This window comes from Cetorhinus maximus, chromosome 13 (assembly GCF_964194155.1).
Source record: "Cetorhinus maximus chromosome 13, sCetMax3.hap1.1, whole genome shotgun sequence".
Lineage (NCBI taxonomy): Eukaryota > Metazoa > Chordata > Chondrichthyes > Lamniformes > Cetorhinidae > Cetorhinus > Cetorhinus maximus.
In genome coordinates, this window is record NC_135891.1 from 25,714,188 (window position 1) to 25,741,402 (window position 27,215).

General features: G+C 40.1%; 2 protein-coding genes across 4 annotated transcripts in view; one reads left to right on the top strand and one right to left on the bottom strand.

Annotated features, from left to right (window-relative positions):
• The first annotated feature begins 2,895 nt into the window (after positions 1 to 2,895).
• Positions 2,896 to 8,678, top strand: LOC144688494 (uncharacterized). Its single transcript, XM_078555130.1, has 2 exons — positions 2,896 to 3,069; positions 7,468 to 8,678. Exons 1-2 carry the CDS (start codon positions 2,930 to 2,932, stop codon positions 8,006 to 8,008), a joined length of 681 nt encoding a protein of 226 aa, XP_078411256.1. The 5' UTR covers positions 2,896 to 2,929; the 3' UTR covers positions 8,009 to 8,678.
• A 3,983-nt stretch (positions 8,679 to 12,661) lies between these two features.
• The window catches only part of acss2 (acyl-CoA synthetase short chain family member 2), an 86,354-nt gene continuing 71,800 nt past the window's right edge, over positions 12,662 to 27,215 (bottom strand). For 2 of the 3 annotated variants that reach the window (XM_078555128.1, XM_078555127.1), the window contains 4 exons: positions 23,382 to 23,450; positions 18,060 to 18,236; positions 13,779 to 13,853; positions 12,662 to 13,693 (listed from right to left, as the gene is read on the bottom strand). In XM_078555128.1, the coding sequence (XP_078411254.1) occupies positions 13,569 to 13,693; positions 13,779 to 13,853; positions 18,060 to 18,236; positions 23,382 to 23,450 (446 nt within the window). In that variant the 3' untranslated portion in view covers positions 12,662 to 13,568. The remainder of the gene's footprint in view (positions 13,694 to 13,778; positions 13,854 to 18,059; positions 18,237 to 23,381; positions 23,451 to 27,215) is intronic. The other variant, XM_078555129.1, reaches the window with a different exon arrangement.

The following is a 27,215-nucleotide window of genomic DNA, read 5'->3' on the forward strand; positions in this document are numbered from 1 at the left end:
ATTGCAACCAGAGAAAGAGATTGTGAAGGTCATTTTCAGCTATCTGGATGTGTGCACTTCACTGTGTGTAAGTCTGTAACAAGTGCCAGTTGAGAAATCTTTGAGATTAGAGCCGTGCGTTATAGTCTTGTATTATTTCAGAAACCATTGATTTTCATATTAGCCAATTAGATGATTAAGAGTTGCATCTGTGTGGCATTTTAAAGGTAATGATCTGGAGTGAATGATCTGAAAGGGTAATGGAAACAGATTCAGTATAACTTTCATGAGGGAATTTGTTACAAAATTGAAGTGTAAAAAATGACAGTGATATGGGGAAAGAGCAAGGAAGTGGGACTAATTGGATAGATCTTTCAAAGAGCTGACATAGACATGGTGGACCAAATGACCACCTTCTGTGCTACATCATTCTATGATTATGCATAGAGAGAGAATTGCAACTTTGCTCCACACCTAACTAGGGAAGACTGACATTTGCTAATATTATAAATATTATCCACATAACATTACCTAAAGATGATACCCTGAGAAAAATCCATAGTTAACAGTGTATTTATTGATCACAATGTCAGCTTGACTCCAGTCCTAATAAATGGGACTCTTATTTCTTAGTCAATGGGATTAATATTCAAGCATCATCCTAAGTATTAGCTACACAGTCTAAATTGATTTCCTTACATTACAACAGTAAGTACACTTGTAAAAGCATGTTTTATAGTTGCAAAGTGATTTGGGACATATTAAGGTTGTGAAAAGCGCTATATAAATAAGAATTCTTTCATAATGTTTCAGTATGGCAATGTGTGAGTGCTGCAAAAAGAGGTAAGTCTTCAAATAATACTGTTTGGTTTCTACGACATGAGAAGAACTCCAACATCGTATGCTCATAATTTTATCCTTATTGCTATTTTTAAAAATGGACGTTTTGCTGAACCAAAAAAGTGGCTGCTACAAGTCACCTGACCACAGGGTTGACCCTTTGCCTGAGAAACACACCAGGAGTTTCAAGAACAAAAGGATTCTTTGCTCAGCTCTGGAATCTCACACCTCATTGTACAAACCTCTTGTAATCACAAGTGGCCTGGAGACTTGCACATCAGAATTCATTATGACTACAGAGTTGCTAACAGACACATATCACACCTGGGACGGGACCAGGCCAAGTTCAAAAGGGATGTCATTTGCATCTGATAAGCTTACCTTGTTAGTGGAGTCAGTGGGTCTGACTAGACAATGGATTCCCAAAAACCAGACCCTCAACATAGATTATAGCTTTTTCAACCACTAATAACTGGGACATTATCAGCCCTGAAATCAAAACCAATTCTAGATGCTGATTAACATCCCCTTTGAAGTCATTGTGGAGAAGGAAGGTCACATGACTTGTGACCATTTTGAAATCCCTCTATGCCTTTGAAAACTGAGAACTAGTCATCTGCTGTTTTAACATCCAACTGGTGAGCCACCAAGAAGCAGGCCCCTCCAGGCAGAACAACAGCCTGTACCTCGAAGCCTGTCTCTGCTGAAAGATTTTGTACCATCGCCTACAGAACTGGCCCAGTCTCTGCGTACCTAATTCATCTTGCGGTTAACTGAAAAGCGAATAGTACAACTCCGGTCGTCAGCCAGCTGAACTCGAACACCTAGCTCAAAAGTGAAAGAAATTCCTCATTGGACTCTGGAAATCATTTGAACAAATATTCATTTCAGTGGTTCTTGTACTGCAAAACTCCTTTACTCTATCCCCCCCTTTACTGTATCTGTGTGTGTGTGTTTGGAGTGGACGCTGTGAACACTCCTTCTCCTGGGTCTTGAATGTGAAAAATAAATTAACCTTCTGAGTTAATCCTAACGAGATTGCTGTGGATTATTAGTAAATTGGATCACAAAAAAGGGATTGGGAAAACATGCCACTGCATATTTTAAAAACTAATTCAAAACAGACAGGTGGTAAGAGGAAATAAATACAATAATCCTGTGTCTGTAACAATACATTAAACCGAGACTCAGGCTGTCTATGCTAAGGTTAAATCTGTCCAGTGGGTGTTTTTTCTTTATCCAATATCAAGATATTTGCATCGCTGGCAAAGTAAATATTTATTGGCCTTGAGAGTCTCTTGGTGTCAGGACTTCCAGATGAACTGCTGACAATAGCTTGATACAGATGTAGGTCATTCCATAGGGAAGCCGAGAGAAACCATTTGATTGTAGGGCTGCCAACTCTCTCGAATTGCTCAGAATGGGACATGGAACTCTAGCATTGCTACAAGCAGCCCAGCCCTTTTAAACTCACTGGAGCAGCACCCCTCTTCCCTGACATCAGCTTGGTGATGTCAACAACCCACAACCACAAAGAAACAGGGCCCACTGGTGCTCCAGGAACAGTGTGCAGGGAGGTGAGGGAGATCGAGAGTCTGAGTTGGGAGCCTGCATGGGGAAAACAGTGGGAGCCCAGGAGTGGGGTGAGGGCAGAGGAGTCACGTTTTTGGCTAGGCGGGTAAGGGGTGCAGGTTGCTTCCTTTAAATTACAATAGCCTGATGCTTTCTGATCACTTTTACTAATATCAGATTTACATTTCTAATTTTTTGAAACTGAATTCAAATTCTAAAATTGAAGTGGTTTGAACGCCACTTGTTAGGATTATTATTTTTGGTCTCAGTAACACAATGTCAGCATATTATACCATAAATGTGTAGTAACTGGCACAGCTATAGGTAGCTATGTGACTACCAGAGGGAGAGGCTAATGCAATCTCCACGGTCCAGACAATGGGAAGCCTGGTGCCGTGTGTATTCCCAGGTTCACCCCCAGGGTGTGAGAGTCCCGGCGATCCTCCGGGCGGCAGGGGGCGCAGGGCCGCGGTTCCTGTCTGCTCTCCGGGGGCGCCGGGCGACGGCAGTGAATGGGGTGTCGCGGGGTCACCGAGAGATGGAGACCCAGTGCAGGCAGTTCCACTGCTATCAGTTCGCAGCTGATGAGGTGTTTCAACGAGGCTTGGCTCAGCTTGGAGAGACGGTGCGGGGATCGGAAGAGCGGCTCCTCGAGGCGAAGATCTACTATTACTCCAGGTAGAGGGTTAGAGAGGGCGGTCCGGGCGCAGGCCGCACACAGCCTCAGTGCCCCTCTCTCCCCCCCCCCACCTATCTTCCTCCATTGGCAACCGCGCATGCGCCCCACACCCGTCCAGCCAGTCGCGCATGCGCCCTGGCTATATTGTGCCTCAGTCTCTGACTTGGCAGAGTTTGATTTCAATTCCACCACTGCATTAATCAGCTCCACCACCTCTAAGGTCAAACCCCAGTTGCTTAAGCGCATTTGCCACTTTTGTTAGTCATAAACTTTGTTCTTAACAGCTCCTCCCCCTCTACCTGTTTGTATATTTCTATCCGACTCTACCTCTCTCTGAAATGCTTTATCTTCCATTCCTTTGTTCTGCTGTTTTGCGGGGAGAGACAGCGCTGATCTTTTCTCCTGGATGACAGCAGTTTCTCTACACGTGGACACTTTCAATAAAAAAAGGAAGTCTGCAATGACAGATATCTGGAGCTAATAGGAAATGGCAGAAATGCATAGCAAGTCAGTGAGCATCTGTCAAGGGAAAAGGCAGGTTATGGTGTAATACAAATTAGCGAAAGAGAAACAAAAAAAATTGGTGAATTAAAAAGTGATGTCAGTCAGAAGTGTCTCTTAACATGAAGAGTGTGGTTGATAACCATTGTTGGCTGCACTAAGTTGCAGAAAATGGGCAGTATCACAACGCTTTTAAAATGTAGGGTCTACATCTGTCATCAGATCCTGGTTGTGGTAATGCTAAATATACAACCCTGTTCCTGTGTGTTTGCACTGCTTTGCTAATTGGTTTCTACATTTCATACTAAAGGTGTTTTTTGAAAATAAGTTAGAGAGGCCATTTTTGTGAGACAGGGACAAACAAATTAGTAAAGATAGCAGTAGGAAGTGCATAAAACAACTGAACAGCAAAATAAGTTAGAACTCTTTAAGGATGAAGGACCTTTTACGTTTTTAATATCAGTATTTATTTTTTGGTGATCTGGATTCTGCCAAACACAAACATTTATCAAAAGTGGTCTCCGGTTCAAGGTTTGGAGAAACCTATACTCACCTGTTTTGCGAATGCATTTGCCCAACGTGGTGTGTACATTCTTCCTGTGGGGATATATCCCAAATACCTGGCTCCAAAGAACATAGGTATGGATTGGCAAAGCTAAATCTTAGAGAGCCCCAAATCCGGCATATAATTTTGAGTCATCATCTTGTCTAAACAACCCTGCACACTTCCCTCCAAAGAAGATAGTCATTAGTTGGTTGTTAAGCAACTGACAAGAACAGCTTTACCCCCTTGCTTGCTTAGTAGCAGGTACAAGGAGCTCCTCATATGCATTACAGTGAGCATGCAACTTATTATAAAATGGAGTGCATTGACACCCTTTTGATTACAGCACAGACACACAGCTACTCTTTGAATGGTGATTCCACCAGTTGCATGTGAGAAGCTTTAGCACTATTCTGGATGCACTACAGAAGGAATGTTGCATTGTAGGATTTGTCTGCCTTTGATAGTATTACAATCCAATTAGGGACCATTAACATTCAAAAATAAATCTGAGTACTTGGCTTTAAACAATAGAACTATGCCACAAGATTTCACTTTTTTTTAAACAAAACAAACTTTATTGTATATAAGAGAATTAATAAAACAAGCACCATTAGCTTAATAATAGAGTTTATATCTATGTCTGTATGCACCAGGTTTGCTTCTTTCTTCCGTCAAGAAATCTTTTATAAGACAAATCAATCTTAGTTATTTACTTATGTAGGGACCACCCATAAGTTTGCCATAGTCCTTTAGAGAATTCTTCTCAGCTCCAGCTATTCTCAAAGCTAAAACTTTCATTTTCCCCTGCTTGACTGTGGGGACCTCAATCACTCATTCTGGTTACTTTTCCAATATTTCAGGGGAAAGATGGTGGTACAGTGGTAATGTCACTGGACTAGTAATATAAAGGTCCAGCTAATGCTCTGGGGAGATGGGTTCAAATCCCACCATGGCAGTTTGTGGAATTTAAATTAAATTCAGTTGGAATTCACATTTAATCTGGAGTTGAAAACTAGTCTCAGTTTTCATCTCTAACATCAATTGCTGTTAAAAATCTATCTGGTTCACTAATGTCCTTTAGGGAAGGAAATCTGCCATCCTTACCTGGTCTTGCTTACATGTGATTCCAGGCCCAAAGCAATGTGGTTGACTGTTAACTGCCAAGCTATTCAGTTCAGGACAATTGGGGATGGGCAACAAATGCTGGCTTTGCCAGTGACCCACATCCCATGAAAGAATTTTTTTAAAACTTCCAATCTAATCTGCTGGTTACTTTCTTTTGCAATAAGGCACTGTGACCTGCTGTAGATTCTCCAACTAGCTTCAATATTCAAACTGAGATTAAGCCTCACCCACCTTCCACGTGGTCAATGATTAAGTTGGTGTTTAACTCTGCTTACTGTGCAGGTCTGTCGTTTATTTTGGCTAACCTCTCTCAGAGAGCTGCAAACTACATGAGGTTCAAACTGCAACTAAAAATCTCTCCCAGCAAACACCCAGATAATTGAAACCAGAGAATGTTTCTAAGCTCTATCCATCTCCATTATGACGTAGCCTGCTCTGGGCTCTCATCAAACTGACCTTCAAATTCATTATCCCTCATTTACAAATTTTTTTTGATCTGATTAAGTAAATGGGTTTTATAACCTTTCAGGATTCACTGACTGCTTTTAAACTAATTTAGCCATAACTCCCAAAACAAAAACATCTCTCTAGACTACACTTCTTTGCAAGCAGAATAGACATCATGTCTTCAGTTCTCCAGCTAAGTAAGCTCACCTAATGTTTTAAGATCTTACCTTTCTAGCTGTTAACCTCTTAACATTGCCCTAACTTTTAAGTGTAATAGATTCCAAGCTGCTTTACTTTTATTTATCCCATGTTCTACAGTTAAACTTTAATTCCTAAAACTAGAAATTATATACTAAAACACGGATCATGAACTAGATATTCACAACAGTAAGAGGTTAAATTGAGGCCCTATTCGCCAGTTCTAGTAAGTCAAATAGATATTAAAAGATATGAAGAGAAAGGTGTCCTCAAAGACAGTCAACTCTTAAAAAATATCACCAAAATAAAATTTACTAGTTCCTCATCTTATGATTGCTTATGGGTCTTCACTACCATAGAATGCTGCTGTATTTGTTTATGAGATCACTATACTTCAAAAGCATCGTATGAAATGCTTTGAAACAAGAGGCACTAAAAAAGTGAAGATTACACAATTTATTTTTATTATTTTATTTCTGTATGAATGCAACAATTTGGTATTACTGTATAAAAGTTTTCTGCTATATGCTGCAGCCTACTGTATTTTGAGGTATTGGAAAACATTGATCAGATTAGCCGAAAGTGGGCCTAGATCTTGCGGCTTAAATTTTCAGCATCAAAAAGAAACACAGCACTATTTCCCTCCTTTTTCCCATCTCCCTCCTTTGTGTTGCAAACATCACCATACCCAAGTAAGTTTACTTATCTGTGGTGCAGTAGCAGCTAACTTTTGTTTGTAAAAATAATTGCTGTGCAAAGTTTAGAGTTAACACTTTCACCTTTTGGTGTGACAGTGACACCATTTGATTCTTGATTCAGTAGGAACAGGTGGAGAACATTTGCTTCCACCCATACACCAACTGAACCAATGTAAGTCCCATACTAACTGTGTCTGTTGCATATTATGAGTTACTGTATGGTAGCTGATGTGTCTGATGGTTTATGCAACTAATTAAAAATTAATGTCAAATTATTACCATAGTTATCCAAATAATTGTGCCTGTGTTTTTCTCTACCTATGATGCTTAACCTACAAAAATAGTGGAAGAATGGAGATTTCCAGTATTTCCAATGGTGTCTATACAAATGATAACCTGGAAAAACTCTCCATTTTGATTGACACTGAGCATCATAGAATCATAGAATAGTACAGCACAGAAAGAGCCATTTGATCCATTGAGCCTGCATCCTACATCAAAAAAGGAGCAATATTCCTGTACTCAAAATCAAGGAATCCTATTTGTGCAAATTACATACAATGTTTTCCTTTTTAATAAGATGAGAGATAATAATGTGGTGACAAAACCAAGGTTGACATCAAGTACCTGAGGGATGGGGTTGATTATCAATGTCAAAGTGTACTGCCTTAAAACATATTTCAGAAAACACTGCTATATAAAAATAAAAATGCAGCTTTTTTAAGTTTACTTCACTGTTTCCACTTTTTGGGGGGATATTGTGACACTGTTACTTCCTGCTTGCGTTAGGATAGGAAATAACATTTGTATTTATTTTGACGGATTAGCACTCCGTATATATACATGTGTATATGATATATAAAAATCCCAACTTTTTCCAGGTTTATTGGACCCATTGACCTTGAAAGCTACAAAGAATGGCTTTCCTCACAAATTACTGATGCCAAGAATCAGAATAACTTAGCTGCAGAGGAAGATATGACAAAGGCTTTTGAGAAGCTACTCAGACAGACTCCGAGTGATCTAGGAGAAAATGACCAATCAGCTACAATAGAAACCACAAACGTCTGTCACACGCCACCCATAGATCAACAAGAAGAGAAAATGAAGGATGCAAAACTGTATTTTCAGATTAGTAAAGAAATAGAAGGTAAAGCTCACAATGCTCCTTATGAACTAACAGAGAACAGTCAAACAAAGGCATCCCATGAAAATAGAACAATTGGTGACATTGCAAATCTTTCTTCTATGACCACAGAAATGAATGAAGAAAGCTGCACCCTATCTTTCTCTCAAGTACTTCACCTTGTGCAAAGTGGACAAGAAATTCCTGACATTCATAAATGGAACATTACGTCAACCAATAGCATGCCTACTGTTTCACAAATGGCAAGGAAGCCCAAACCTTGGGAAAGTGTCTAATATTTTTATTCACAGTATTTAATGAAAATTAGGAAATGGCCTTAATTTATGACAATTGACGCAGTTTACCGGAATTAAAATACAGGCATAAGTAGTTTCAGCTGATTTAGAGGCAGAATTGTGGGCCTCCAGCTGAAGTTTGAATCTTTGCCGTGGCAGGAATTTGAAGTTGGCTACCAGATTTCCCCAGTTCCATTGGACGCAAGGTTTCTGCTCTAAAGGTTTCCATTGTGAGAAAATGAACGTCCAGTCATTCACCTGCAGAGCTTGTATTCTTCATAATCACAAGAGATGCTGTTGATCCAGAATATTCTACCTCCCTGCCTGAAGAATAATCACAGGGGGTGATGATGTGGGAGAGAAGAGGAAAGCAGATAATAGATCTACAGCATGTATAATTGAAGATTGTTATAAAATTGAATGCTGTTACTGTATCTTTTCCCTAATTTTTGTAACAAATAGCATTTGTTGATTGATCACTGCTGCTTGTTTTACCTGTTTTAGATAATCCTCAATTTTTTGTGTGTCATAAGCCAAGTCTATATTTTATAGAAATGATAGGGTTAGTTGCTTCCTTTGAAGATGTGGCAGTGAAGGTGAGAGATGCCTTTCTTCTTTGAACTGTGCTGCCTGAGAGCATGGAATAAATTGCCAAATGCTTTTAATTTAAGTGATTGGCACAAAATATTCTTCTACAAGAGAGTTTAATACATGTTTCTCCTTGTATGAGAGTTGACTGGAGTTTACATGCCAATGTGCTAGCTGTGTAGATGCTGTATTAATGATGCCAGCCATGTGAAAACTTTATTTTAAGCAAAAAATATCTCGGTTCTGAAAGAAAACTACTTCAGCCATCAATTCTTCCACATCAAGTGGCAGCCGTGGCTCAGTCACACCCTTGCTTCTGAGTCAGAAGGTTGTGGGTTCAAGTTTCACTCCAGACACTTTAAACAAAATTCAAGGTTGACACGCCAGTGCAGTACTGACACTGTTGGAAGTGTCATCTTTCAGATGAGACATTAGATCGATTCTTCTTTTGCTTTCTTAAATTACATGAAAGATCCCATGACATTATTTTGAAGAAGAGCAGGGCAGTTATCTCTAGTTTCCAGGCCAATATTTATATGATCAAAACTTGATTAAATGGTCATTTTCACATTGTTGTTCGTGGGAGCTTGCAATGCAGAAATTGACTGTTATGGGAAATGTGGCAGTGAGTACACTTCATGGCCAGAATCTTTGGGTCGGCAAGCGGGGGCAAGCCCTGCTCGCCGATGTGTAAAATGACGCGTGGTGACGTCGGGCGTGCGTCCTGATGTCACTGCATGTCATTCCGATCTTCAGTTTGACTGGCGCACAGCAGAGTCGGCAGCGCACCCGCTGAACTGTCAGAGGCCTGTTAAGGCCATTTAAATATCAATTAAAATACTTAACTGTGCTGCCTGTCCAACCCTAAGGTTGGCGGGCAGGTAAAGAGCCCAGGCGGCCTTCGCATTTATCATGAAACCTCATCCATGGGCGGGATGAGGTTTCATGAAAGTTTTTAAAGTTTAATAAAATTTTTAAATAAAATTCATTAACATGTCCCATCTCATGTGACATTGTCCACCGGCAGGATGAAGTTTCATGACTGAATTAAAATTCACTTTTACTTAAAGTTATGTCGATATCTCAACTCATATGATAGTGACACATGAGGGGACATGGATGGTCAATGAAATTTTCTAAAGAATAACTTTTTCACTTTGGGAACTGATCTCCCTGAGGCAGCACTTAGTCTCAAGGAGACCGGAGCTCTCCGCGCGTGAAGGAGCGCGCCATTCCCTGCCCACCTGCTCAGGGAGTGCACAGCGCTTCCGTGCGGACGTCACGCTGGGCGGGCCTTAATTGGCCTGCCCACGAAAAATGGGGGTGCCGATCGGAGGGCTGCCCGCCCACGCCCGCTCCTACACTTTCCCCCTGCCTCTCCCAATGGGGGGAAAATTTTGCCCTATATAAATACAAGTCTTTTTTTTTCTTTCATCCTGGACTCTCTAAAAGGACTGAGATTCAGTAGAAAATCGCAAGAAACCACAGACAACTGGCTTACTTCTTATGTTAGACCAGAACATTTAATGTGAGGGAGGTGTAAATTAAGCATAAATAAAACTTGATGATCCAGCAAAACTGCAGGATATCAGTCTCATGTTATGAACTACATTATTCAATCATCATGGCTTTGATAATGCAGGAACCATTTCTGTCGGAAGAGTCTAAACAGACGTGCAGTAAGTGAAAACTTCCAATGATTTTTTTTAAAACTATATTTATCCTGTATCTACCTCACAGAACCTTGGAACTACGAGACAAAAAGCCATGGTTTGAAATCTAGGCAAGAGGTATACCTGTATTTAATGCAGAATTTTAAACATGGACCTGTATCTGATAAATTTAAGCGAAGCATAGTAGATGGAAGAAAAGGCTCATCATGCAGCAATGATGCAGTCTAACAGACATCACAAGAACAAAGTGGTTAGGAATGGCGATGCTACCATAACAATGCCTTTCTGATAAACTGGTTATGTATAGGTATAGTGTATGGAGTACAATCAAGAATGATTCAAGAGTTGTTTCATGTTCCACCATTCTTCCCTGCAAAAGTATACATAAGTGCATTGAACAGAGCTGGGAATATTTCCTCCTGTTCACACATTCAGCTAAACCCCCTCTCCCTGTAGGTGAAACAGCTGTAGAATTGCTGTGTTGAGTCTTACTATTTGGAGATCTGGTTACTTAGTTCGGAATTTAATGCTCTAGTGCAGCGGTTCTCAAAGTGTGCGGTCAGTAGGCTGGTCCAAAATATAAATCACTGATGCGCAACACCACAACACAAGTTGTCATAAGCACGAGCGACAGCAATGTAGTTTTATAAGCAAGATTTTAACATACAGCTGTGAGATTGGATTTTCCACACCTGTGTGGCTGAAAACCGAGGAATCATCAGCTGACTGCAGAGCCTGACATGAGACTGAAGCTCTCTAACATGGAACCAGACATCACCTCATTGGTGTTTAATTGAAAGCAATGCAATTCTTCCCATTAATTCTGATGAGGCATTTTTTGTTGCTTTTTAAAAAAGTTACAACTTAATCAACCTTATTGCTAATGGATAGTTTATTCATATTATTTCCCTTACAAAAGATATGCATCAATTTTTGCAGTGGCAAGCGAAAGTGGGTGGAATAGGACCTATAGGCGGTCTGTAGGGTCTTCTGCCCCATCCAAGTAGTTCGCATACTAAAAATTTTAAGAACCACTGCTTTGGTGTTTCAGTTCTCAAGTAGTTCATAAATTAAAGGACACATAAGACAAATAAATGTATTTATGCTGTTTATTTCCCGAAAACATAATTAAAATTACTAGAACTGTGTTAGTGTCAAACTGCAATTCATCACACAATATTTCACTTAACGTCGAGTTTTGCCAAATTAACTTAAAATATAAAAAGGAACAAATTTATTTAGAATATGATAAAACTGAGTGCTTTAATAATAGTGAAGCAACTGGAATATGTGGACTATATACTGGGACACTGGAGGGAGGAATTGCTATTTAGTTTGCTCAAGAAACATTTTCATAAAAACACGTCTGCTGCTCCCATAGCATTGCTCACAGTAAATCTGAACATATTCTCTTACCTGTTTTTCATCTCATCTCTCTCCTTACACTCTTCTGATTCTCTTTCTTTTTGGGTGGAACTTAATGTGGTGTGGTAGGAAAGGGAGCTGACAAGAGCTGCAGGTCACATTTTTAGGTGCTGGATGCTGACAAAGGAGGAATCTTGCAAAGGCTATGGACTACCTTTGAGGTGATGGATTACGAGGCTGCAATCAGTTATTGGATTCACAAACTGAATTTTATGTTTTGATTTTACCCTCATTTTCTGTCTCACTTTCCTATCCCCACTGTTTGTTACAACCCCACTCTACTTCAGCTCACTATTGGAAGTAGGTACATGAATGAGGTGTTCATAGAATAGAACAGGCAAGGAGACCACAATTCTAAGGGAAAACAAGATTGGCTCCTTGTAGATTGGTGGGTAAAATAAACTTTGAATTGGGGTACAATCAAATAAAATGAAATTATCTTTACCTGGCATTGAACTGATTAATAAAATTTATAGGAAGCACACAGAGAATCAGATATTGGAGTTGGATCTTATAGAAGCAGCGATACCATATAGTGTTTGGAGGACTGCATGCTAAGTACACATAGCAAGTAATACCCAGAAGTTACAAAATTGCTGCACAGGAAGTGTGACAAACAGAAAAATGTACTAGATGCAAGAGATTTAATCTAGGTAAAATAATGGTTTTGTTCATGGGGACCTTTAACAGTGGAAAGCTACAGCTTACTTACTCTTATGAATACTGAAGTAATTGCACAAGACTTGCGGCATTGTGGCGTCGCAATTGTATTTTAGCCATCACAATGTTGAACAAAATGGAGGTTGGAGCTAAGAATAATTAATTCTAACTGGGAGTAAAATATTGACGTGGAGGACTATTCAAGTGAGTGCTGTCACTGGGTATGTGTAAGCATATGAATTTGGGAGCCAAAAATTGCCTAGGAAAACACTTCACTGCAAACAATTCTTCAATAGTTAATCTGGACTTGATTTATATGAAAAGCTTTAATTGGAGTATACACATCACCACATTTAACAGTTAATGCACTGCCAGTGTACAAGGTACAACATTTGCAAACATAAATAGCTTCATTTTTGTTCAATAAAAAATATGGCTTTGTACAGCTCTAATTGTTCCACACAAACAAGTGTTGCTCACCTGGTTTAAAATTCTTGTCTGGTAAATAAACAGGATCTCCATAGTTACCTGAAGAAATGCTGGGACTAATGCTTCAAGGATTAAAAGGATAATGCACTTTTTTATTTTCTGCCCCAAAAAGTAAATCTTCTCTAATTTCACAATAAAAAAAAAGGTATTTAAGGTAAGGTGTCCATAACTGTTAACACTCCAGACAGAAAGGGACAATTGAAATTTTAGATGGCATTGGACAGGGAAAGCAAAAATACAAAATACAGCCTGATATTTTTCTGCTATCCACAATGGAAATACTTATCAATCAACTAATTTTCATAAGTGTTGTATATTTGTTAAATATAATTTGTTCAAACTTGTGTTTAAAATAGCTTGGAATGTTTGGTTGTTATATTGACTCCAAAGCAAAGTAAAAAATATAAAAATACAGATAATACAATGCAATTAAAACAAAGATATTCAAAGTGGTGCTTTTTAAAAAAGTTACAACTTAATCAACCTTATTGCTAATGAATAGTTTATTCATATTATTTCCCTTATAAAAGATATGCATCAAAAAAGATAAAGCAACAAGACTATCACCCACAAGTCAATCATTCATCACCATAATCTATGCTTCTTCTGGTCCTTTAGACTCAGGCATCCCATAGATCTTGTTTGCTCTTCCCCAAGCATGCACATATACTTGTTAAATTACAAGTTTTACATTGCAATTTAAATTGAGGAACAGAATCTCTGTTTTAAGCTGTTTTACACCTGTTGTTGAAGAGTTCTTCTATAACTGCCCCATCTGCAAGAGTTGACGTATCTCCAAGATCCTTCTCATTTCGGGCAATCTGCCTCAGAATGCGTCTCATAATTTTACCTTTAAGGCAGGAAATCAAAAACTGAATACAACAGAGTTAAACATGTTTAATAGTGGATAGATGTATTTACACTATATACCATACCAGAACGGGTTTTGGGCAACCCAGGAGCATTCTGTATATAATCAGGAGTGGCAATAGGTCCTATTTTTTCTCGAACTGTAATATTCAAAAATAAAATTGTTAATGGAAATTGACTTTCCGAAATATGAAAGCATACTTTTGATTAGAAAATTCCCTTAAGATAGACTCATTGCATAAACACATAGGATATAGTGTGATGTCGTAGTGTGATATATAGTGTACATGTAGCCTTCAACTAGGAAACCAGCATTTCAGTAAGATGTTTTCATTAATGATTTGGTAATGTCTAATTTTTGAAAAATACCTACAGAATGGAGAAAAACATACACAAATCCATTTGATATGTTGAAATCACAAAGACAATCCTGGTGGTTAAAAAAGGCAGGTTCCATATTCCCAATCAGAAAAAGGACGAATATGAGTTCTAGGGACCATGTCCTAAACACCCAGTCTGATTATCCCCTGCATTTATATTTACATTTAAAGGTAGGTGTTATGTCCTGTAGTTCCCAGAAGTTTGAAATAATCACACTTTTAAACTCAAACGCTGGAGCTTCATCGATTGTTTATCACATTATACCATGTGCTGCAGAGTGATGTATTGTTAGTTTGATACCCAGACTGTAGTGCATTAGTCAGTGATGTGGCACTTTGGATACTTAAGTTTCATATGCATGAACATATAGGTCTTAAATCATATTGGAATAACATAACAGGCTTAGTTATGAAGCCAGCAGATGGACCTCCATACGACGGGTGAAGAGGTATTTCATTGGAAAAATGATGAGGTCCTGCATATATTCCTTCCGCCATAAAACACTGCAGGATGCTCTCGAAACATGTTCACTTCTTAACTGTGTATCCGCATCTTCTGTCACAGACTAATTTCTAAGTGAGAACTTAAGTTTGGAATATGAACAGAGAAACTGATAGGACTGAAGGGTGGACATTGGTATGCCTTTCAACATTGGCAAAGACGGCATGTCATCTGCCAACTTCTGGGACTGGGTTTGGTGTACTTTGAAGGAGTTAGATTTTTAAACTTTTAATTCTCGACATCAGAATAATATTTTGCTACAGAGCTGTTATAAATATCTAATGCAAATGTCCTGCTCTTCTCCACAGGTTTAAAAAAAAAATACCAAATATATCAGACTGCTAATTCCACACAGCTCAATGCACATATTTGGGCAAACCTATAGGAAGATGACAATCGTTTGGAATTATGAATTACTTAATATGCTTGAGTTACTTGGAACAAAACAGAATCTGTGGCATCAGTTAAAAAATATATTAATTATACTCTTCATCTGCACTTCTGATTCTTAATGTGCGGTATAATGCTGCTTAAATTCATTATTGTTACTGAGAACTTTGAATATAGAATTTAAAACTGGAGTTCTGGAGTTTACAAGAGGATTTCAGGGGTTCACAAAGTCAGAGGTTTGCATTTTTCTGCCTTTCTGCAATGTTAGTGCTTTCCTTCAGGCAACTGATAGGCCTTTTTTGGACTGTGGCTGTTTGCGAATCTGCCAATACTTGCAAATTAAAAAACGGATGAAACCCCACTGACATTAAAGGAAGGTGAACATTTACCATTAATGCTGTATTACAGCTGCAGCCAGTGTGAAGCCAACTCTATATTAATAACTGAGGAACTGTACTGTTCTACACTATAGAGTACTGATGGTTACTTTCCAACTTTAGAAATTTCACCGATGGGGCAAGATTGCTGAACAGAGCCCACTTAGATTTAAGTTTACATATGCAGCTTCCTCTTCTCCTAAATTCAAGCATGATGCATGCAGGTAAAATAGATGTGGCCACCCACACCATTCTCAAATGCCCTGACCCTGCACTACTTAGAGCAGTGAAATTACTACCTGTTTAAAATTGCAAGGTTCCATAAGTGCAAGACCTTAGGATCATACGACACAACTCTGCTAACCAGCCTCTGGCTGCCAATATAAGTTTCAGTTGATGGGTTAGTCACCCTATCATTGTTCCATCATTCATTTAAATGTATTCCCCAGCTATTATTTTATCTTTTCGGTTCATCTACATTTTGACATGCACCAGAATGGTCCTGCAAACAAACATTTTCATGCAGTTTGGCAATGTGGTAAAATTACTGTACTTCGGGTTCTTTGAATAAGCCAATGACTGAATGAAGAGGTATATTTGAAAACACTGGCAACTAAATAATGAAAGATGACACTGTGGGATTTATCTTCCACCAAATTCCTTATTTGTACTTTTTCCAGCCACAATTGCAACTTCAGAGCAGGGGGAGGGCTGCATTGTCAGTGACTGTAAAGGTGACGATGTTGATAAACTTGTGTGTGCCTGGATCTGGAGATGTTAGCAACATCTTGCAGTTTGCCATCCACTGTTGCATATGGGTGGCAACAGAGGCTCTATTCAATGAGAGCTAACTACGTATCATTCCCTCTATCCAGAGATGAGCAGGCGGATCGAGCATGTAACTTTAATAGGATTGCAGGCTCCCCCATGGTGAAGGTCACCATTGGCTGCATGCACATCACTTGGCAGGCACCAGATATCAACTCTGCCCAATACTGGAAATGAAAGGAATTCCCTCAATATTCATCTAGTGTGTGACTAGAGGCACTGAATCGTGCAGTCAGGATGTCTTTGTTTTGTGGCAGTCCACTGCATTTAAGCCACCATAGCAAACCAAAGGGTGGCTCCTGGGTGACAAGGGCTACCTGCTGATAAACATGGCTGATGGCTCTGGTGCAAAACCCACACATACGTGCCTAGCATGAATACAATGAAAGCCATGCTGCCACACAAAATGTGACAGAGCAGACCACTGGCATGCTGAAATAATGCTTTTGCTGTTTGAACCACTTTGGAGGAGCCTTGCAATACTCAGCAGAGCTGTTGCCCAGATTTATGGTGGTCTGCTACGTGCTGTACAACTGCATCATCAAGAGGTGACAGCTCTGGCCACCAACTAGACAGCGAGTAGCTGAGCAGCAGGGGCATGAGGAGAAAGAGAAACAAGAGGAAGGAGCCAAACTTGACAAACCTTTTCTACCTGGAACTTATCCAAGGCTGATATTGCTAATCAATATGCCAATTCCCCATTCACCAACACTCCCACACCTTGCCTGTTACTTTTTTTAAAAATTCGTTCATGGGATGTGGGCGTCGCTGGCTAGGCCAGCATTTATGGCCCATCCCTAAATGTTCTCGTACAGAGGGCATTTTTAAGAGTCAACCACATTGCTCTGGGTCTTGTGTCACATGTAGGCCAGACCGGGTAAGAACGGCAGATCTCCTTCCCTAAAGAGCATTAGTGAACCAGATGGGTTTTTACAACAATCAACAATGGTTTCATGGCCATCATTTTCATCATCTGCCGTGGTAGGATTTGAACCCGGGTGCCCAGAGGATTACCCTGGGTCTCTGGAGTACTAGTCCAGTGACAATACCACTATGCCACCGCCTCCCCATCACAGTGACGATCACAGTGCTGTTGGACCACAATGCAACAATACAAATCACCACAAAATAAAAATTCCAAACCAAATTTATATGTGAATTCACTTATAAAGTAAAATCATACTATATTGCATATAAAGGTCAACCAATCACCGTTGTATATTCCCTTGGCGCCTGTCTTCCATATGCCTTTGCCTATCCTAATACTCCTACCAATGCTATCCCAATGGTTTCAGCATAGCTGTTGGAAGGCTGCTGTCTTTCAGCCGCTTGCCCCCTCCCCCACGCGCGCTCGCTCGCCGGCTCCCTCCCCCGCGCGCGCTCGTTCACTCACTCTCTCCCTCGCCCGCGCTCGCTCGCTCTCTACCTCTCTCCCTCCCCCGCGCTCACTCTCTCCCACACAGTCACAATCTCTCACACTACTTACTATCTCATGAGCCTATCAGGAGCAAACGTGGGAAAGGAACAGCCTGTGATTGGAGGAGCAGTTTCTTTCAGAATATTCCATTCCACTTACCGGCATTTTGAAAACTGCCTCCGAGGGCCACATTGGGGCATATGGCCCCCTGGCCGCACATTGGACAAGCCGGCCATACACTTTGAAGAATTTCTATGGGGTGGGGGTGGGGGAGGGGAGGGGACAAGGAAATTAAAGAAAACTGCTTTTTTTTAAAAAAAACTGTTACTAAAAACATGGTGAAGCAATAACTTATCTTTGATAAACATTTGTCAAATGTATTCAAGATACTTTACCATCATTTTTTAAATTAACTGTTGAGTCCAAATCTGCAGTACTCTAGAAACTATTACCTTGATCTTTTAGTTCACAGATCAGTGTTTCAGTAAATTCATGTCCATCCCTCAGAGTGACAAAGCAGTAGAGGCATTCTCCTTTTATGGGGTGGGGGTGACTAACAACAGCAGCTTCAGCTACAGCAGCATGCTCTATTAATGCAGACTCCACTTCAGCTGTACTCAAAAGATGCCCTGTAAACAAATAATATTTTCTTCCCTGAGATAGTGTTACAATGCAATACGATAATAATTCATATTTTGCATACACATTCGAACATCCACAAAACATTTTCCTATAAGTGTGAATCTATGATGGATGATTACTAATATAGCATAGCACAGTTAAATAAAAAAGTGACTAAGTATTTAAACTAAGACAGGGAGGAGCAGGGGCTGAGAAAATAGAATTGAATAATATTCATGCAGAAAACAATTTAGAATTGGGGTATGGAGCAGAGGAATAAAATCAAATGGACGACCAGTTATAAATAGGGAAATATGAAGTACAGGTAGGGTAGGAGATTAGGAAAAAATCCATGAGAAATAGAAAAGCAAAACACAGATTACAATCTATGTTTTGCAATTGGCAGATTGTGGGAAATAAAATAGGGATCTAATCACATAATAAGAAAATCCAGGACTAACAACATTAGTGAGAAGTGAAAAATAAACATACAAGGATATAATATATTTAAGAGGGATAGAAAAGATAAAGAGGTGATAAAGCGCCAACATTGGTACAAGAGGGAATGCGTGGCTGTTGAGTGATTTATGTAGATGTGAAAGGAGTATAGACATAGAGTGAATATCATTCCAACTCCAAAAAGACTTTTACGCTAGAAGATGTGTATTATAGACCCTCACCCACTCTATTCAATGTAGTCTTGAGTGTTAATAATAGGGAAGGAAATGGAGGAGGAAATCTTGTCAGAATTGAGAGATGAGATGACCAAATTATAGTTCAGACGAATTATCTACTTAATGATTGAACAAGGAGCAAGTACCATAGATTTCAGCATATAAGTTGACCCCAACTTTTGGAGGGAATTTTCAAGGCTTCAAATGTTGACTTATACAAAGGAGTATAAAAACAAATCACTGGTGGGGAGGGCAGTTGCTATCTTTGTCTTTTTCACATGGGGGTCTGCTCTGTGTGGGCATGCCTCTCGTGCATCTTTGCAACACAGCCCGTATCCTTTGCATCCAGTTATAAGGTACTGGTAAGTAAAACATCCATTTGTGCAGTGAAAAACTGAGGCTGACTACATAACATCTCGTGGCTGAAATGGTGGAGTTGGGGAGGGGGTCAACTTATATGCCAAGTATATGCAAAAACATGATTTTGCACCCACAAAATGGGGTTATCTTATATGCTGGGTCAATTTATATGCCGTCATCTATAGCAAATGGAGAAAAGGGAATGGAATTCCTACAACGTGTACAGGACTCCTTCCTCAAGCACTACATTAGTAGGCCTATGAGAACTTAAGCAGTGTTAGAGTTGGTTCTGAATAATGAAATAGATCAGGTAAATGGAGTTTCCACCACACTTCTAGCGACGTTACTGCATTGGAGCAAGAGGCGCTCTGAGGAAATTACTGGCCTAGGTCAGCATTCAAGTTTTCAGGCATTCCACTGGTCCATCCTTCAGTAATTCAATGTATCATATCTGTAGCTTTTCTACATTACTGATACGATCAGCAGGAATTTCTGTGGAGGATTCTCCTGACCTACCACCATGAGTTCTGTGAAGATTGGCAAAAAACTCCAAAATGTCACAAAAACAGGATTCACACTATGACAGCCAATCAGGAGAAATCCTGAGGAAATTACCAGGAGATGTGTTTTTTTTAATATTTGTTAATGGGATGTGAGCATTACTAACAAGGCTAGCATTTATTGCCTATTCCTAATTGCCCTTGAGAAACACAGGCACAATGGGCTGAATGTGCTGAAATTGCAATCATTATCTCTAAAGTATGTTATGGCACATTCACAACTGTAGTCAGTGCAATGCAGTTTGGCTTTGCACTGGCATGACAGTTAGAGTAGCTTTCTGAATTGGACATCTAGCCTTAGCTAATAACAAAACCAACCTAAGTGAGACTCTCTAGAGCAGGGGTTCTCAACCAAAGATTCAAAGCCCCCTTGGAGTCCATGAGAAGTCTTCATGGGGTCCACCAAAAATATGATTCTAGCTGACACTGACCCATCACCATCTCTCATCACTGACTGGGGTGATGCCTTCTGGGAGAACAGCTCAGTACAACCAATAAGGATTGAGGACAAGGAGCACAGAGTTGATCAGAAGCCCGGAGCACCTTGAGGTATAACTCATACTAGCTCGCGCAGTCTGAGCCCGGGTTGTCTGCAATGCAGCCACAACACAGATATGCACGAGGATTTCTCATCCTGACAGAGGTGGGCATGAAGCTGGTGCAGCCCTTCCACATCACATATGACAACATAAACCCAGATACTGACTGCAGCTGAGAATCGAACACACAGGAACTGCTACAGAGCCTGAATCACACAACAGCAAAAAACAAAAGATGAATTAATCTGTGTGTAAAGTGTCTAATGGCATATGTAAGAATGAATCTAATTGTGGGGGGGAAGGCGGTATGCAGGGCAAAAGGGACCATTGACATGCTGACTTTAACATTGGGCTACATATTGTATGCAAAGTGTATCACTTTGGGCTTCTGATATTTTTAAAGACTGAATTTCAATGTAATAACTAATAGAAAGCAAACAGAATAAATACAGAAATATTTCATTGTGGTTTCTATGGAGACCATGTTTATTCTGCTGCTGTAAAGCTGGCTGCCATCTTCTTTTATACTGTGTCTGGAATTCCTACATGGTCCCATTCGACTGTCGGTCGCAAAGTTTCCAGTGATTAAAAATTAACAAGTCCCTTTGGGAATTTTGATACCTTTTCCTTAGATTAAAAAATGATGCCATGTGTTCATTAAAAATGTAGACATCTCTGCTTATAGAATCATAGGATGATTACAGCACAAAAGGAGGCCGTTCAGCCAATCCTGTCCCTCCAATTTCTCTGCAAGAGCAACTCGGCTAATGCCACTTCCCCACCTTTTTCCCGTAGCCTTGCAAATTTCCTCTCTTCCGATAACTATCCTCTTTTCTTTTGAAAGTCACGATTGAATCTGCCTTCACCAGACTCTCTGATGGTGCATTCCATGTCCTAAACAATTGCTGCTAAGAATCAAAAACAAAAACAGAATTACCTGGAAAAACTCAGCAGGTCTGGCAGCATCGGTGGAGAAGAAATCAGTTAACGTTTCGAGCCTTCACGGCCCTTCGGCAGAACTGAAGCATAGTTAGGAGAGGGGTGAAATATAAGCTGGTTTAAGGCGGGGGGGCGGGGAGAGAGAAGTTGAGGGTGTGGTGATTGTGGAGATAAGCAAGCAGTGATAGGAGCAGATAATCAAAAGATGTCACAGACAAAAGGATCAAAGAGGTGTTGAAGGTGGTGATATTTGTCTAAGAAAAGTGCTAATTAAGAATGGAAGACAGGATACTCAAAGTACAGCTCTATTGGGGGTGGGGTGGAAAAGACTAACAAGGTTTTAGTTTTAGATTTAAAAATAATGGAAATAGGTGGGGAAAGAAGAATCTATATAAATTATTGAAAAAAAAAGGGGGGGGAGAAACGGGGTGGGGATGAGGGGAGGGGGAGTTTAAGATCTAAAGCTGTTGAATTCAATATTCAGTCCGGAAGGCTGTAAAGTGCCTAGTCGGAAGATGAGGTGCTGTTCCTCCAGTTTGCGTTGGGCTTCACTGGAACAATGCAGCAAGCCAAGGACAGACATGTGGGCAAGAGAACAGGGTGGAGTGTTGAAATGGCAAGCGACAGGGAGGTTTGGGTCTTTCTTGCGGACAGACCGCAGGTGTTCTGCAAAACGGTCGCCCAGTTTGCGTTTGGTCTCTCCAATGTAGAGGAGACCGCATTGGGAGCAACGAATGCAGTAGACTAAGTTAGGGGAAATGCAAGTGAAATGCTGCTTCACTTGAAAGGAGTGTTTGGCCCTTGGACGGTGAGGATAGAGGAAGTGAAGGGGCAGGTGTTGCATCTTCTGCGTGGGCATGGGGAGGTGCCATAGGTGGGGGTTGAGGAGTAGGGGGTGATGGAGGAGTAGACCAGGGTGTCCTGGAGGGAACGATCCCTACGGAATGCCGTCAGGGGGGGGGTGAAGGGAAGATGTGTTTGGTGGTGGCATCATGCTGCAGTTGGCGGAAATGGCGGAGGATGATTCTTTGAATGCGGAGGCTGGTGGGGTGATAAGTGAGGACAAGGGGGACTCTATCATGTTTCTGGGAAGGAGGAGAAGGCGTGAGGGAGGATGTTTTCTCTGCTGTCACTTTGATTTTTCTGCCATTCACCTTACACTGGTGCCCTCTGGTTCTCAACCCTTCTGCCAATGGGAGCAATTTCTCCCTACCTATTCTGTCCCACCCCTCATGATTTTGAATACCGCTAGCAAGTCTCCTCTTAACCTTCCCTTCTCCAAGAACAGCCCCAGCTTCTCTAACCTATCCATGTAACTGAAGTCCCTCAACCCTGGAATCATTCTCATAAATCCTTCACATGCCTTCACATCCTTCCTAAAGTGTGGTGTCCAAAATTGGACACAATACTCCAGCTGAGACTGAACCAGCGTTTGATAAAGGTTATGTTCCGCATAGATTTAGAAACATGTGGCTCTTTGTAGGATGTGTAATTATAACTTTTTCATGAAACCTGGAGTAAATTCCTTGGAACAGTTTCTCATCCCGCTGCAAGCTCAGAAATTTCCCAATCACATATACCAGAATTGCTCTGCAACCCATCCATTGAATTCTATGGGACCACCGCTTACAAGTCTGCCTAAATTGATTTAGTGCTAACAAAATATAGTCCTAGGGCCTTTCCGCAAGATCATGATAATTGCAGATGAGGTAGGTCTGCCTTAATCCAATCATCCAAGTTGTACATTAAATAGATACAATAAAAATAACATTTTTAAAATGTAAAACTAACTTTTATGCAGAAAAAAATACTTATGTTGCAAGGGGTCCAAGGATTTTTTTTATAAGATGGGAGGAGGGAGGCATCCGAAGCAAGAAGGTTCAGAAACCCTTCTCTAGAGCAACAGTTTCACTCGACTTAACTTCACTTAAGAGTTGGCTCAGTCCTTCACATTTGAATTGCGCTCCAGGTTTAGAATTCATAAGAAGTGGTTACTTCTTTGTATCCATTCTAACCTTGTTTGAAAAACATCCAAGAGTATTTTGATTTATAACACAAATAATATGAACTAGAAATCTTACCAGATACATTCAGCATGTCATCAATCCTTCCAGTGATCCAGTAATAACCATCTTTATCTCTCCTGCAGCCTGGCAACCAAGATTCAGTAACTTTAAACTCAAGTTGTGTTTAAATTCAATTTATAGGTGTTCAGCAAAAATGTGAAGCAGAATACAGATAGCACCAAAATATTGCTAACTAATCTGACTTTTTTTAAAAATCATGAATTAGTAAAGTGTACAAACATTCAGGAACTGTTTGATTTACAGTCAGATGAACTGATAATGCAAATATAAATAAATAAGTGTGATCTGATAGCCATTACAGAGACATGGCTGCAGGATGACATAGATTGGGACCTGAATATTGAAGGCTATGTGACATTTAGGTAGGAAAGGAAGTTAGGAAAAGGTGGAGGAATGGCTCTGTTAATTAATGATGGTATTAGTACATTAGAGAGGGATGACCTAAGTTCAGGAAACCAGGATGTAGAAGTGGTTTGGGTTGAGATGAGCAATGATAAAGGCAAGAAGTCACTTCTGGGAGTGGTGTATAGGCCCCCTAAGTGTAACTACATGGTAGGACAGAGTATAAAAGAAGAGATAATGGGAGCTTGCCAGAAAGGTACAGCAATAATCATGGAGGATTTTAATCTACCTATGGAAAAATCAGATGGACAAAGGTTGCATAGATGAGGAACATATAGAATGTTTTCCGGACAGCTGCTTGGAACAGCATGTTTTGGAACCAACCGGATAGCAGGCTATACTAGACCTAGTATTGAGCAACGAGATAGGATTAACTGATAACCTCATAGTGAAGGCACCCCTAGGTAGCAACGATCATAATGTTATTGAATTTTACATTCATTTTGAGGAAGAAACGAGTGCCTCCAAGACTAGTATTTTAAACTTAAATAAGAGCAATTATGAGGGCATGAAAGCAGAGCTAGTTAATGTGAACTGGCAAATGAGGTTAAGGGATAGGTCAGTAGAGATTCAGTGACAGACATTTAAAGGGATATTTCAGAATACACAGAATAGATACATTCCAATGAGAAAGAAAAATTCCAAGAGGAGGGCCCACCATCCGTGGCTAACTAAAAAAGTTAAAGACAGTATCAAACTTAAAGAAAAAGCATATAATTATACAAAGACGGTGACAGGTCAGAAGAGTAAAAAGAATATAAAGAACAGCAAAGAGTGACAAGAAGATTAATAAGGAGGGAAAAATTAGAGTATGAGAGAAAGCTAGCTGGTAATATAAAGACGGATAGTAAGAGTTTCTATAGATATTTAAATAAGAAAAGAGTTAACAAAGTGAGTGTCGGTCCTGTAGAAAGTGCATCTGGGGAATTGATAATGGAAAGTAGGGAGATGGCGGATGAATTAAACAGGTATTTTGCTTCGGTCCTCACTATAGAGGACACAAGTAACATCCCAGAAATAGATGTAAATCAGGAAATGGAAAAGAGGGAAGAACTCGGCAAAATTGCAATCATTAGGAAAGTGGTATTAAGCAAATTGTTGGGGTTATGGGTTGACAAATCCCCAGGTCTGGATGGACTTCACCCTAAAGTCTTGAAAGCAGTGGCTAGTGAGATATTTGATGCATTGGTTTTAATTTTCCAAAATTCCCTAGATTTGGGGCAGGTTCCATTAGATTTGAAGATAGCAAATATAACTCTATTATTCAAAAAGGGAGGGACTCAGAAAGCAGGAAACTACAAGCCAGTTAGCTTAACATCTGTCATAGGGAAAATGGTAGAGGCTATTATTAAAAATTTTATAGCAGGACACTTAGAAGAGTTCAAGGCAATCAGGCAAAGTCAACATGGTTTTGTGCAAGGGAAATCATGTTTAACCAATTTATTGGAGTTCTTTGAAGGAGCCACATGTGCTGTGGGTAAAGGAGAACTGGTGGATGTACTGCACTTAGATTTCCAGAAGGAATTTGATAAAGTGCCACACCAAAGGTTATTGCAAAAAATAAAAGCTCATAGTGTAGAGGGTAATATATTGGCATGGATAGAAGATTGACTAGCTAACAAGAAGCAGAGAGTTGGCATGAATGGGTCTTTTTCTGGTTGGCAGGATGGAACGAGCAGTGTGCCACAGGGATCAGTGCTGAGCCCACAACTTTTTACAATTTACATAAATGACTTGGATGAAGGGATAGAAGGAATGGTTCCTAAATTTGCTGATGACACAAAGATAGGTAGGAAAGTAAATTGTGAAGAGGACATAAGGAGGCGACAAAGTGACATGACAGTCAAAGTGACAGGTTAAGTGAGTGGACAAAGATCTGGCAAATGGAATATAATGTGGGCAAATGTGAAATCATTCATTTTGGCAGGATGAATAAAAAAGCTTATTATCTAAATGGTGAGAGATGACAGAACTCAGATTCAGAGGGATCTGGGTGTCCTGGTGCATGAATCACAAAAGGTTAGAATGCAGGTACAGCAGGTCATTAGGAAAGCTAATAGAATATTATAATTTATTGTGAGGGGAATTGATTACAAAAGTACGGAGGTTATGCTCCAGTTGTACAGGGCACTGGTGAGCCCATATCTGGAGTACTGTGTACAGTACTGGTCTCCTTATTTAAAGAAAGATGTAAATGCATTGGAAGCAGTTCAGAGAAGGTTTACTAGACTAACACCAGGAATGGGCCGGTTGGCTTATTAGGAAAGGTTAGACAGGTTAGGCTTGTATCACTGGAATTTAGAAGAGCAAGAGGCGACTTAATTGAAACCTTTAAGATCCTGAGGAATCTTGACAGGGTGGATGTGGTGAGGATGTTTCCTCTTGTGCGAGAACCTAAAACTAGGGGTCACTGTTTAAAAATAAGGGGTCGCTCATTTAAGACAGAGATGAGGAGAATTTTTTTCTTTGAGGGTTGTGAGTCTTTGTAACCCTCTTCCTCAAAAGGTGGTCGAAGGAGAGCCTTTGAACATTTATAAAGGTTTTCGGGGGTAGGCAGGAACGTGGTGTTGAGGTTACATTCAGATTGGCCATGATCTTTTTGAATGGCGAACAGGCTCGAGGGGTCGACTGGCCTATGCTGCTCCTTGTTCATATGTTTGTATGTAAAGAAAGAAAGAGCATGCCTCCAAATGGCACGTCATGACCCTCAAGGTGCCAAAGTGCTTCAGAGACCATGAGTACTTTTGAAATATTGTCACTATTAAATTGTAGGGAAACAAGGCAGCTAATTTTCACACAGATGGATCTCACAAACAGCAATGAATTAAATAGCCAGTTACTTGTTTTCTTAGTTATGCTAGTTGAAGGTTAATTGTTGGCTAGGACACCAGGGGAACTCCCCTCGGGTGTCTTCTTTGAATTGTGCCGTGGAAACTTTTACATCCACCTAAGGACAGGTGGGGTCTCTGTTTTAAGTTTCACCTAAAAGATGGAACCTCATATCACAGCACTCCCTCAGTACTGCACTGAAGTGTCAGCCTGGATTATGTGCAGAATGGGTCTTGAACCCCTGACCTTCTAACTTAGAGGCAGGAGTGCCATCACTCAATTAAGACTGACCCCCTTGGCCAAAACACCAAAGCCACTTTAAGAAGCTTTTCTAATGAATTTATTTAATCTATAATCCTAGTTACACATATATTGCTGTTCAGAACATGTGACAATTGTTTCTAATTAAATATAATTTCCTTGAAATTTATTTTAAGACAAAAATGAGCATTTCAAACTTAAAGTGATTCCTATGTATCTGACATCGAGCATTAGATATCTTTGCATAAATTAGCTTTCCAAATTGCATTTACTGGCACTCACTGAGATCCCATGTGTGCAAGCAAATCAGTAACCTACTAGAGTCTGATGCAACTC